This window comes from Pollachius pollachius (genome assembly GCF_949987615.1).
Source record: "Pollachius pollachius genome assembly, chromosome: 9".
Classification (NCBI taxonomy): domain Eukaryota; kingdom Metazoa; phylum Chordata; class Actinopteri; order Gadiformes; family Gadidae; genus Pollachius; species Pollachius pollachius.
Genome location: NC_136942.1, coordinates 24,882,123 through 24,895,922, shown reverse-complemented (window position 1 = coordinate 24,895,922; position 13,800 = coordinate 24,882,123). Strand labels below are relative to the sequence as shown.

The following is a 13,800-nucleotide window of genomic DNA, read 5'->3' as shown; positions in this document are numbered from 1 at the left end:
TGGGAGGATGAGAGAGAGAGAGAGAGAGAGAGAGAGAGAGACCGGGTCAGAGCAGGTAGAGGGGAAAATATCAACTCATCAGGTTAAAATGTGCTCATGGCTCTTAAAGGGGATGGGAGACGGCGCTCTCATTGGTTTATTGCACGTTACGCCCAAACCACACCTACGGGAAATTAGGCTACTTCAGGGCAACCCTTTTTAGATTTGCGTCGGGCGCAAGACTAATGTATCCACCATTATAATAGCAACAGAGGCAGAGCCCCGCCCACAAAGCTACTTCCGTTTTGCGCTTCTCACTTGCGTTTCAAACCGCTAAAATAGGGCTCTAGGAGTCTGTCAGCGGTGTTCTGAACAAGCAGGAAGCTTTTCTGACAGTTTTTCTCAATTGTTTAAACACGTTTTCTGAAAATACAGCTCAATTTCTCAAAACGCTGAGGACAAATCTGAAAAGAGTTTACCATTTTGTCAAAACTCCACAAATCTCTTTCAAAATGAACCACAGCACTCAATACCATGTTTTCTCATCTCAAAACAGATTTTTTTCCACCAAAACGAGAAACACAATGATCATATGAATATCTATTAGAGAGCATCAATTAAACACTTGTGTGATACATTTAAAACACTTCCATCAAAATAATGTTTACCTTTGTTTTGACTTTATGAGGCCATGTTACATATTCAAATGTATACAATTGTTTAGAAAAAACGTATTTTTTAAAGTTGCAATTATGTGGTACATACAGTATAAATATTCTTGCCATATTTTAATACAATACTGTGAATATATCACATCAATATTGCATTGACACAATTGTATCTCGATAGGATACAATGCATATTTGTCTATCCAATGAGCTTCAATGGGCTAAACTCACAATCAGAGTCACAGAGTCATGCTGTACACCTATAGTTGATACTGCAACATTGTTGGAGTTCTGAAAATACACCAATGTTACCAATTTTGGCAAATTTCACAGTACAGTAATTGCACTGATAAGTAAAATGAAAAACACTACAGTAAGAGAATGTTTTTTCAGGGGATTTAATGATTAAATCAGTGCACAAGTTCAAAAATGTAACTTATTTGTTACTGTAATACAGTTAAATGTTCAGCTGAACTGACTGCAAAAAAAGCTTCCCTTAGGCCAAAAAAAATAGAAAGATTATAAATGAGGTGAAGGTGAAACAGATCTATATGTGTTCGATTTCTGCTCATTTCTAAACTGTTTGTAAAGACTGCGTTGTGTATTTCTCCCTCGTAGTAGTAATTCTTGAAGTGGAAATCAAATCAACTTGCCAGGTTGGGTCAGAGGGTTGAATAGCAGGTTTATTGGAGTATGTAATACAGCACAGGTACAGATTTAAGTGGGATAGTCTCAGTGTAGGAGGTGAGGAACAGTCTCCAGACGTGCTCCTTGGCTGTCGATCCCTCTTCTCACCGAACCAAAGGTTTGAGGCCAGTATTATAGGAAAGAAAGCGTGAATAACAAAATAACAGTGTCTCCCTTGATAAGGTATATGGCCCTGGCTATGTCCCAGACGACCGGGTTGGTTCGTCCTTGTTGGGACATCACAAATGATGGAATGGAATGTTGGAAATAACACCTCGTACAGTAGGAGAGGCACTGGCCTGGTCCTAGACTAAGAGATGTGAACACAGAGAGGCATTAAAATACACCAACATTCTACATTCCTCCCTCTCCATCATATTAAACGTAGTTTAAAGATCACCCTTTAAAATGACAATTCAGTGGATCTACTGGTAAGAAATTAACAATTATCTAAATCAACAAAATGAAGCATAAAAGGCAATAGCAAACATAAAAAAGTATACTCATCAACCACAAGTAAACCAGGTGTAGGCTAATTAAAAAATAAAAAACTCATTAGGTTACTCATGATTAAACCAAAACAGATTTTAAATTGTAAAATAAAGGAAATGGACTGTCCAGACACCTCCCTCTGCTGGGCGGTGAAGCTCCACCTTTCTCTGACAGCTCTCTCTGTCCCCAGCAGAAAAGTGGTTCTGTTAGTCTAACAACATTAAAGGGCCCAGAGGAAGGCTCAGCCTTAGAAACGTTGGGGAGTTTGGGGCACCAGACCTTGGGACGGGGTGGGCTCTCTAACACAGCTACCCTGAGGGGGGGCAACAAGATCGGGTCAGTCCCCGGGGGGGTCGGTTGGGGGGTCGGTCATCCGGTGAAACACACAGGGAGATAACTCGATGACCACATAGAGCATAATAACGGAAAGGACAAACGGCAGAGCCATTTGGACTATCTGAGAAAACATAGAGCCACCCAACCCGCTGAGCCATCCCACACATGTAAATCAGTCTGTATCCCACCTCCATCCTGATCAGGCCAGAGCAGCTCATCTCCAACACAGCAGAGCTCACCTGAGGCCTCTTCTATGCTCTCACACATGACTCAAGGGTTCTGCCAGTTGAGTTTCAACAGGAGAGAAGTGAGCGAGACCAGTTGGTAATCGGGTGTCTCACCCTCCCCCCCCTCCCCAAGCCCCCCTCACACACCCTTCATGTGTGTGTGTGTGTGGGCGCATGGTTGTGTCATGTATGCATTATGTAATGCATACATACATGTACTGCATTAAGTGTTATGTATGTGCACGCGTGTGTGTTAATATATGAGAGTGTTGAGAGAGAGAGAGAGAGAGAGAGACTATAACTGACACAGAGACACTGAGGCCCCTAACCCAGAACACAGGGACCCTCAGAACCCCACTGTGTGTGTGTGTGTGTGTGTGTGTGTGTGTGTGTGTGTGTGTGTGTGTGTGTGTGTGTGTGTGTGTGTGTGTGTGTGTGTGTGTCTACACCCTCACCCTCCCTCCCCCTTAGCCCCCCCCCCCCAACTCCCACTCAGAGACACTGAGGCCCCGCCGACCCCCGAGGACCCTACCCAGCACCCTTCGTGTGTGTGTGTGTGTGTGTGCGTGCGTGCGCGTGTCTACAACTGATACAGAGACGCTGAGGACCCCCCCCCCCCCCCATACCCAGACCCCAGGGAGGAGGTCCTCCTGGGTGAAGGAGGACCAGAAGGTGTGGAGGTGTGTCAGTGTGTCTGAGGACCCTCCTCCACCTGGGGACACTCTGTAGAAGGACAGAGAGCCAGCAGGCCGGTCCAGATACACTCCTACTGTGGTGGAGCCAGCGGGGGGGAGAGGGAGGGCTGTTCTCCTACCGTTGTACCGGACAGAGTAACGATCATCAGAACAATCAAGACTCCAGGACTTGTTGTTCAGTCCAAGCCTGCTGTCACCACCCCCTCCTCTCCTTGTGATTCCTCTGTATGTCACTCCTATAACAACCCATCCTTCCCACTCTACCTCCCAGTAACAGCGGCCAGTCAGAGCCTCTCTCCCCAACACCTGGGGCTGGGAGTCAAATCTCTCTGGGTGATCCGGATACGACTGGTCCTCTCCAACCAGCGTCACCTTCCTGTTGTCCTCAGACAGAGAGAGGTCTCTGTGGGCCGTGTTGGGGTCCAGGGTGAGTTCACAGGCATCTGAGGGAGAACCAGACATGATGAGCTGCTGAACCGCTCTTCATCCTCATCATCATCACTGGTACTGTTCTCCTGAACATGACATGTGAGGGGGGGGGGTCATGTGATGTTATAGTAACGCTATTGCTTCAGACTCCGCCTTCACCCCCCCCCCCCTCCCCCGAGCCCAGACCCTCCCCTCAGCACCCTTTGTGTGTGTGTGTGTGTGTGTGTGTGTGTGTGTGTGTGTGTGTGTGTGTGTGGACCCTCAGCCCCATCTCCCCCCCCCTCCCCCGAGCCCAGATGTTATCTTCATGATGATTGGACAGTATTAATATATGGAAGATACATGATGTCAGCCATCATCCTCATTCCCAGTAGGATCTGATCTCACTTCCTGCTGTGTGGATGGACTTTCCATCTCAGTAGTGAGTGTGTGATGTGATGAATCAAACAGACACTTACACTTCTTTAGAGCTGGTTTCAGCCTCCACACTCCACCGTGCTCCACACTGGGGGGGAAACAAAGTGAGAGCAGCATGTTGAAACATTCACCTTCATCATCGGCCGTCTCATCACGTTCTACACAACATCAGTGACAGCTGCCTCTTCAAACCACTTCATCTAGCAGCGGCTTGAATCCTCGTAGGAGACATTGTCCCTGAGTGGTGAGCTGTCCTCTCCATACCTGAGAGTGTCCAGTCTCCAGCGTGGATCCTCCAGTCCAGCAGAGAGCAGCGCAGCTCCAGAGTCTCCTGGGTGATTGTAGCTCAGGTCCAGCTCTCTCAGATGGGAGGGGTTGGAGCTCAGAGCTGAGGCCAGAGAAGCACAGCCTTCCTGTGTGACCAGGCAGCCAGACAAGCTAGACACACACACACACACACACACACACACACACACACACACACACACACACACACACACACACACACACACACACACACACACACACACACTTTATTATATTTATTCTGGTTGAGAGCAGTTCATACTAAAGTAACCACATTTATAAAGTGTATTCATTCCATTTGGAGGACAAGGAGAACAGGAAGAGGAAGTTGGGAGATGACATCATCACAGACATCAGAACTTCCTTCACTTGGATGTGAAACAGGATCATAAACAAATGCTCCTTTCTCAATAGCTACAACTCAATGAGATATTGTTTGGTTAGAGTCAGGAGAAGTCCGCTGTGTTTGGTACACTGAGACCGTTTCTTCACAGGTTCTAACATTGTGTAGAAAAAGGGAGAGTTTTGTCAGCAGGCAAAAGAGCAACAGAAAGGCATCGGACATGAGCAGCACTACACCAAACTAATGTGAAGTTAATAAAGTCCATCTTTAATGTTCAATATGATTCACTTTACCACGGCCAGTGATGTTCTATGGTGAGGTGTACATTATATTTAGATCACAGCACAGCTAAAGCCTCATCCCCATGTCTACACTAATGACAACTCCTCAGCTCACATCTGCTGACCAGAGTTACATAACATATAACATACATAACATACTAGTAGTTAACAGGTCAACCCCTAACCCTCACATCAGCTGGCCAGAGCTACATAACATATAACATACATAACATACTAGTAGTTAACAGGTCAACCCCTAACCCTCACATCAGAGGTCCAGACTTACATAACATATAACAAACATAACATACTATTAGTTAACAGGTCAACCCCTAACCCTCACATCAGCTGACCAGAGCTACGTAACATATAACAAACATAACATACTAGTAGTTAACAGGTCAACCCCTAACCCTCACATCAGCTGGCCAGAGCTACATAACATATAACATGCATACCGTCTTGTATGTTCTTTTCGATAACGGTCCAACTAGTCGTGGACCATCCCTTACATATTAAACAACCCCAAGACCCAGTTTGAAGAGGCTGAAAACTGACCTGAGAGTTTCCAGTGTACAGTGTGGACTCCCCAGTCCAGCAGAGAGCAGCTTCACTCCTGAATCCTGCAGATCATTGGTACTCAGGTCCAGCTCTCTCAGACTAGAGGAGTTGGAGCTGAGAACTGAGGCCAGAGCTTCACAGTATCTCTCTGACAGATCACAGCCCTTCAGCCTTCACACAAAATAAAGAGAACAGGTTAGGAACTGTGATTAAAATACCATACATCTTCAACTGATTACATAATGAAGAAATTGTGGTTTTCAAATTGGGTGTAAAATGTATAACAATAAGATAGTTGTTTTGCAGCATTTGAAAAGTCGTTTGTATATTAAAATTACTTTTTGTTGCAGTATTATGTATATTATGTATTGCAATGTTATCAGTTAATCTAAAGCAATGTTTTGTATATAATTAGAAGTTTTACTCCAATATTATGTATATTGAGTTGTGAGGAGAATAAACATCACAGCGTTCAGGAAAACACTTTGCTAGCACGAAAGACAGCATTTGTGCGCTTGGCGTTGTCAGTTTCGTGCTGCTTCACATTATGTGTGCAATTTTATGGTTGTAAATCTGTTAAATTTCTTCTGATATTGAACCTTGTGGTGTAACTGTTTGACCATTGGGTAAAACGGACCTGAGAGTTTCCAGTGTACAGTGTGGACTCCCCAGTCCAGCAGAGAGCAGCTTCACTCCTGAATCCTGCAGATCATTGGTACTCAGGTCCAGCTCTCTCAGACTAGAGGAGTTGGAGCTGAGAACTGAGGCCAGAGCTTCACAGCATCTCTCTGACAGATCACAGGCCTTAAGCCTTCACACAAAATAAAGAGAACAGGTTAGGAACTGTGATTAAAATAAAATACATCTTCAACTTATTACATAATGAAGAAATTGTGGTTATTCAAATTGGGTGAAAAATGCATAACAATAAGATAGTTGTTTTGCAGTGTTTAAAAAGTCGTTTTGTATATTAATATTACTTTTAGTTACAATATTGTGTATATTATGCATTGTATTGTAATACATGTTATCAGTTAACCTAAAGCGATATTTTGTATGTAATTAGAAGTTTTATTCCTATATTATCTATATTGTGTTGTGAGGACAATAAACATCATAGCGATCAGGAAAACACTTTGCGAGCACGAGAACTAAGACATCATTTGTGCGCTTGGGGATGTCAGTTGCGTGCTGCTTCACTTTACGTGCACACTTTTATGGTTGTAAGTCTGTTAAATGTCTTCTGATATTGAACCTTGTGGTGTAACTGTTTGACGATTGGGTAAAACTGACCTGAGAGTTTCCAGTGTACAGTGTGGACTCCCCAGTCCAGCAGAGAGCAGCTTCACTCCTGAATCCTGCAGATCATTGGTACTCAGGTCCAGCTCTCTCAGACTAGAGGAGTTGGAGCTGAGAACTGAGGCCAGAGCTTCACAGCATCTCTCTGACATATCACAGCCCTCCAGCCTTCACACAAAATAAAGAGGACAGGTTAGGAACTGTGAATAAAATAACATACATCTCCAACTTATTACCAAATGAAGAAATTGTGGTTATTCAAATTAGGTGTAAAATGTATAACAATAAGATAGTTGTTTTGCAGTGTTTAAAAAGTCGTTTTGTATATTAATATTACTTTTAGTTACAATATTATGTATATTATGCATTGTATTGTAATACATGTTATCAGTTAACCTAAAGCGATATTTTGTATGTAATTAGAAGTTTTATTCCTATATTATCTATATTGTGTTGTGAGGACAATAAACATCATAGCGATCAGGAAAACACTTTGCGAGCACGAGAACTAAGACATCATTTGTGCGCTTGGGGATGTCAGTTGTGTGCTGCTTCACTTTACGTGCACACTTTTATGGTTGTAAACCTGTTAAATGTCTTCTGATATTGAACCTTGTGGTGTAACTGTTTGACCATTGGGTAAAACTGACCTGAGAGTTTCCAGTGTACAGTGTGGACTCCCCAGTCCAGCAGAGAGCAGCTTCACTCCTGAATCCTGCAGATCATTGGTACTCAGGTCCAGCTCTCTCAGACTAGAGGAGTTGGAGCTGAGAACTGAGGCCAGAGCTTCACAGCATCTCTCTGACATATCACAGCCCTTCAGCCTTCACACAAAATAAAGAGGACAGGTTAGGAACTGTGAATAAAATAACATACATCTCCAACTTATTACCAAATGAAGAAATTGTGGTTATTCAAATTAGGTGTAAAATGTATAACAATAAGATAGTTGTTTTGCAGTGTTTGAAAAGTCGTTTTGTATATTAATATTACTTTTAGTTACAATATTATGTATATTATACATTGTATTGTAATACATGTTATCAGTTCATCTAAAGCGATATTTTGTATGTAATTAGAAGTTTTATTCCCATATTATGTATATTGTGTTGTGAGGAGATTAAACATCATAGCGATCAGGAAAACACTTTGCGAGCACAAGAACTAAGACATTATTTGTGCGCTTGGGGGTGTCAGTTGCATGCTGCTTCACTTTACGTGCACACTTTTATGGATGTTAATCTGTTAAATCCCTTCCGATATTGAACCTTGTTGTGTAACTGTTTGACGATTGGGTAAAACTCACCTGAGAGTTTCCAGTGTACAGTGTGGACTCCCCAGTCCAGCAGAGAGCAGCTTCACTCCTGAATCCTTCAGCCGATTGGTACTCAGGTCCAGCTCTCTCAGACTAGAGGAGTTGGAGCTGAGAACTGAGGCCAGAGCTTCACAGCATCTCTCTGACAGATCACAGCCCTTCAGCCTTCACACAAAATAAAGAGGTTAGGAACTGTGATTAAAATAACTTACATCTTCAACTTATTACATAATAAAGAAATTGTAGTTATTAAATATTTGGTCTAAAATGTATTACTATATGAAAGTTGTTGTGAAGAGGCGGCAGTAGCTCAGGAGGTATAGCCGGTTGGCTGGTAACCTGGAGGTTGCTGGTTCAATCCCCTCTCCTCCTAGCTGAGTGTTGAGGTGTGCTTGAGCAAGGCACCTGACCCTAACTGCTCCCCACGAGCTGGCTGTCGCCTTGCAGGGCTGACTCTGCGGTCGGTGTGTGCGTGTGTGAGCATGTGTGTGCCTGTGCGTGGGTGTGCGTGGCAATATTGTAAAGCGCTTTGGGTGGCCAATCGTTAGAAAAGCGCTACTTAAATGCAGTACATTTCTTTTGCAATGTTTGAAAACCATTTTTGTATATTAATATTACTTTTTGTTGCAGTTGTATGTATATTATTGTAATACATTTTATTAGTTCATCTAAAGCGATGTCATGTATATAATTAGAAGTTTTATTCCAACATTATGTATATTGTGTTTTGAGGAGAATAAATATCATAGCGATCAGGAAAACACTTTGCGAGCACGAGAACTAAGACATTATTTGTGTGCTTAGGGATGTCAGTTGCTTGCTGCTTCACTTTATGTGTGCACTTTTATGGATGTAAATCTGTTAAATCCCTTCTGATATTGAACCTTGTGGTGTAACTGTTTGACCATTGGCTAAAACTGACCTGAGAGTTTCCAGTGTACAGTGTGGACTCCCCAGTCCAGCAGAGAGCAGCTTCACTCCTGAATCCTGCAGATCATTGGTACTCAGGTCCAGCTCTCTCAGACTAGAGGAGTTGGAGCTGAGAACTGAGGCCAGAGCTTCACAGCATCTCTCTGACAGATCACAGCCCTTCAGCCTTCACACAAAATAAAGAGGACAGGTTAGGAACTGTGATTAAAATAACTTACATCTTCAACTTATTACATAATGAAGAAATTGTGGTTATTCAAATTGGGTGTAAAATGTATAACAATAAGATAGTTGTTTTGCAGCGTTTGAAAAGTCGTTTTGTATATTAATATTACTTTTTGTTGTTGTATTATGTATATTATGTATTGTAATGTTATCAGTTAATCTAAAGCGATGTTTTGTAGATAATTAGAAGTTTTATTCCAATATTATGTATAGTGTGTTGGGAGGAGAATCAACATCATAGCGATCAGGAAAACACCTTGCGAGCACGAGAACTAAAGGTACGGCCACACTGAACGCGTTACGCGAGTTTGATTAGGCATAACCTGCCGCTTCATCATTGTGTGTCACAGAAATGGTTCAACGCGCCTACGGAGCTAGATGAGCCGGCCCAAAACTTATTTTACCCCGCTACTTTTCATTTGCTCCACAAACATGGCTGAGATCACCACCATCGCTGCGCTGTATTTGTTGCGGGAGTTCGAGGAGAGTAGGAAACCCAAACGCCGTCGTGTTTGGGTGCATGACATCCTCCGTAGGCGCTCACAGCTGGGTGAGTTTCACCACCTCCTCCAGGAACTCCGCCTGGATGACGGCCGGTTCCAGCGGTATTTTGGGTTGACTGGGGCCATGTTCGATGACCTGCTAGCCCGGGTTGGTGCCAGGATCTCCCGTCAGCACACCAACTACAGGCGCTCCATATCAGCTGCGGAGCACCTGTCCTCCGTCACTCTGCCAGTGACGTCGGGTCAAGCTCAACGCTGATTGGCTATCGCGGCTAAGCGTCACGCGTAGGAGCGTAAAAAGTTCAATTTTTTGAACTCCGCACATAGGTGCGTTGGGCACGTAGGTGCGCTGGGCGCGTTATTTAGGTGCGTAAAACGCGTCTAACACGCCTAAAGCGATACTTTTAGCACGTGTAACGCATCTACGCCCCAAAAACCAATGGTTCCCAATGCAAAAATGCGGATTTTCTACGCCTTTAACGAGCATGAAGCGTTCAGTGTGGCCGTACCTTTAGACAGCATTTGTGCGCTTGGGGATGTCAGTTTCGTGCTGCTTAACTTTACGTGCACACTTTTATGGATGTAAATCTGTTAAATGTCTTCTGATATTGCACCTTGTGGTGTATCTGTTTAACCATTGGGTAAAACTGACCTGAGGGTTTCCAGTGTACAGTGTGGACTCCCCAGTCCAGCAGAGAGAAGCTTCACTCCTGAATCCTGCAGATCATTGGTACTCAGGTCCAGCTCTCTCAGACTAGAGGAGTTGGAGCTGAGAACTGAGGCCAGAGCTTCACAGCATCTCTCTGACAGATCACAGCCCTTCAGCCTTCACACAAAATAAAGAGAACAGGTTAGGAACTGTGATTAAAATAACTTACATCTTCAACTTATTACATAATGAAGAAATTGTGGTTATTCAATATTGGGTGTAAAATGTATAACTATATGAAATTTGTTGTGAAGAGGCGGCAGTAGCTCAGGAGGGAATAGCGGGTTGGCTGGTAACCTGGAGGTTGCTGGTTCAATCCCCTCTCCTCCTAGCTGAGTGTTGAGGTGTGCTTGAGCAAGGCACCTGACCTTAACTGCTACCGACGAGCTGGCTGTCACCTTGCATGGCTGACTCTGCCGTCGGTGTGTGAATGTGTGCGTGAATGTGAGGCAATATTGTAAAGCGCTTTGGGTGGCCAAAGGTTAGAAAAGAGCTATATTAATGCAGTCCATTTAAAATTGTTTTGCTGTGTTTGGAAATCATTTTTTTTATTAATATTAGTTTTTGTTGCAGTATTATGTAATGTATTGTAATACATGTTATTAGTTCATCTAAAGCATTGCTTTGCGTATAATTAGAAGTTTTATTCAAATATTATGCATATTGTGTTTAGAGGAGAATAAATATCATAGCAATCAGGAAAACACCTTGCGAGCACAAGAACTAAGAAAGCATTTGTGCGCTTAGGGATGTCAGTTGCTTGCTGCTTCACTTTATGTATGCACTTTTATGGAGGTAAATCTGTTAAATGTCTTCTGATATTGCACCTTGTGGTGTAACTGTTTAACCATTGGGTAAAACGGACCTGAGAGTTTCCAGTGTACAGTGTGGACTCCCCAGTCCAGCAGAGAGCAGCTTCACTCCTGAATCCTGCAGATCATTGGTACTCAGGTCCAGCTCTCTCAGACTAGAGGAGTTGGAGCTGAGAACTAAGGCCAGAGCTTCACAGCATCTCTCTGACAGATGACAGCCCTTCAGCCTTTACCCAAAATAAAGAGAACATGTCAGGAACTGTGATTAAAATAACATACATCTTTAAGTTATTCAATAATGAAGGAATGTTATTAGTTTAACAAAAAAACGAAATAATTAGATGAATAAATGAATACTCCTATATTCTATTTTTCTGAATATTCTCTTATGTATACTATAATACATTACACGTTAATAGGACACCTACAGAGATGTTTTGTATATTATTATTACTAGTATGTTTATTCTGTGATGAGCAGAATAGTAATACATGTTGTAATGAACCTACAGAAATCTTTTTCATATTATTTTAACCTTATATTCCAGTTGTATTTATATTGTGTAGTGTGTATTGTAATACATGTTATTAGTGAACCTACAGAGATATTTTGGAGGCTTTGACGACTGGCAGCAGCCTGAGAAGACCATCTTCTGAAGCAGAGTATTTTTTCAGGTCAAACACGTCCAGCTCCTCTTCTGATGTCAGTAAGATGAAGACCAGAGCTGACCACTGAGCAGGGGAGAGAGATTCTCCGGAGAGACTTCCTGATGTCAGGTACTGTTGGATCTCCTTCACTAGAGAACAGTCGTTCAGCTCATTCAGACAGTGGAACAGATTGATGCTTCTCTCTGGAGATAGGTCTCCTTTTATCTTCTCCTTGATGTAAGACACTGTTCCCTTATTGGTCTTTGAGCTGCTTCCTGTCAGTCGCAACAGACCTGTTTTAATCTGAGTGGACAGTGATCTTTTTTTCTGTCCCAGCAGACCGCGTAGGACAATCTGATTGGTCTCCACAGAGAGGCCCAGGAGGAAGCGGAGGAACAAGTCCAGGTGTCCGTTCTCACTCTGTAAGGCCTTGTCCACAGCACTCTGGTAGAAGAGGAGTTTATCTTTCCTGGAGGTTGGTGGTTCTTCTGAGAGCAGATTGACACCAGTATCGATGAAGGACAGAAAGACATAAAGGGCAGCCAGAAACTCCTGGATGCTCAGATGGACAAAGCAGAACACCTTGTCCTGGTACAGCCCACACTCCTCTTTAAAGATCTGGGTGAACACTCCTGAGTACACTGAGGCTGCTCTGATATTGATGTCACACTCTGCCATATCTGCCTCGTAGAAGATCAGGTTCCCTTTCTCCAGCTGGTTAAAAGCAAGTTTTCCAAGAGAAACAATGATCTCCCTGCTCTCTAAACTCCAGTCCGGATCTGTTTCAGCCCTCCCATGGTACTTCCTGTCCCCCTGTATGGACTGAACCCTCAGGAAGTGGCTGTACATCTGAGTCACGGTCTTGGGCATCTCTTCGATCTGGGATTTTTTGAAGATGTCTTCCAGAACTGAAGCAGTGATCCAACAGAAGACTGGGATGTGACACATGATGTGGAGGCTTCTTGATTTCTTGACGTGGGAGATGATTGTGGTGGCCAGCGTCTCCTCTCGGAATCTCTTCCTGAAGTACTCCTCCTTCTGTTGGTCGGAGAACCCCCTCACCTCTGTCACCATGTCAACACACTCAGCAGGGATCTGATTGGCTGCCGCAGGGCGTGTGGTTATCCAAATGCGAGCAGAGGGAAGCAGGTCGCCCCTGATGAGGTTTGTCAGCAGCACGTCCACCGAGGTGGACTTTGTGACATCATTCCATATCGGGTTGTTCTGGAAGTCCAGAGGAAGTCGACACTCATCCAGACCATCCAAGATGAAGACAACTTGGAACCGGTCGAATCTGCAGATTCCTGCTTCTTTGGTCTCACTAAAGAGCTGATGAAGAAGTTCCACCAAGCTAAACTCTTTCCTTTTCAGTAAATTCAGCTCTCTGAAAGTGAGGAGAAATGTGAAGTGTATGTCCTGGTTGGTTTTCCCTTCAGCCCAGTCCAGAATGAACTTGTGTGTTAAGACGGTTTTACCAATGCCGGCCACTCCAGTTGTCATTATTGTCCTGATTGGTTGATCGTTTCGAGGTAAGGGTTTAAAGATGTCTTCACATCTGATTGGTGTTTCTTCCTTGGCTGGTTTCCTGGAAGCTGTTTCAATAAGTCTGACCTCATGTTCCTTGTTGACCTCTCCACTGCCTCTCTCTGTGATGAAGATCTCTGTGTAGAAGTTGTTCAGATCTGTTCGCTTTCCTGCTTTAGCGATTCCCTCAAACACATACCTGAACTTCTTCTTCAAATGAGACTTGATTTGATGCTTCCAATCGACAGCATCAGATCCTAAATGAGAAAACAACAGATGACATCAGTTAGTGGATGGTGATCAGTGGAACCAGGTCAATATTTCCTGTTAAATTACCAACTTCATGATATTTAGTGGCTTCATTACTTGGTGGTCGGAAAAGCTGGTTGTGAAGGACTGCATGTAACAGATTCAA

The 13,800-nt window shown here is 43.5% G+C and overlaps 1 protein-coding gene across 1 annotated transcript in view; it reads right to left on the bottom strand.

The window, feature by feature from the left end:
* Positions 1–3,803: 3,803 nt before the first annotated feature.
* LOC307081032 (uncharacterized protein) overlaps positions 3,804–13,800 on the bottom strand; it is a 14,504-nt gene continuing 4,507 nt past the window's right edge. The window contains exons 12-22 of the mRNA XM_079744042.1: positions 11,815–13,642; positions 11,268–11,441; positions 10,346–10,519; positions 8,958–9,131; positions 8,027–8,200; positions 7,371–7,544; positions 6,715–6,888; positions 6,059–6,232; positions 5,419–5,592; positions 4,195–4,368; positions 3,804–4,018 (exon numbers count right to left, since the gene is read on the bottom strand). Of these exons, the coding sequence (XP_079600168.1) occupies positions 3,862–4,018; positions 4,195–4,368; positions 5,419–5,592; positions 6,059–6,232; positions 6,715–6,888; positions 7,371–7,544; positions 8,027–8,200; positions 8,958–9,131; positions 10,346–10,519; positions 11,268–11,441; positions 11,815–13,642 (3,551 nt within the window). The 3' untranslated portion in view covers positions 3,804–3,861. The remainder of the gene's footprint in view (positions 4,019–4,194; positions 4,369–5,418; positions 5,593–6,058; positions 6,233–6,714; positions 6,889–7,370; positions 7,545–8,026; positions 8,201–8,957; positions 9,132–10,345; positions 10,520–11,267; positions 11,442–11,814; positions 13,643–13,800) is intronic.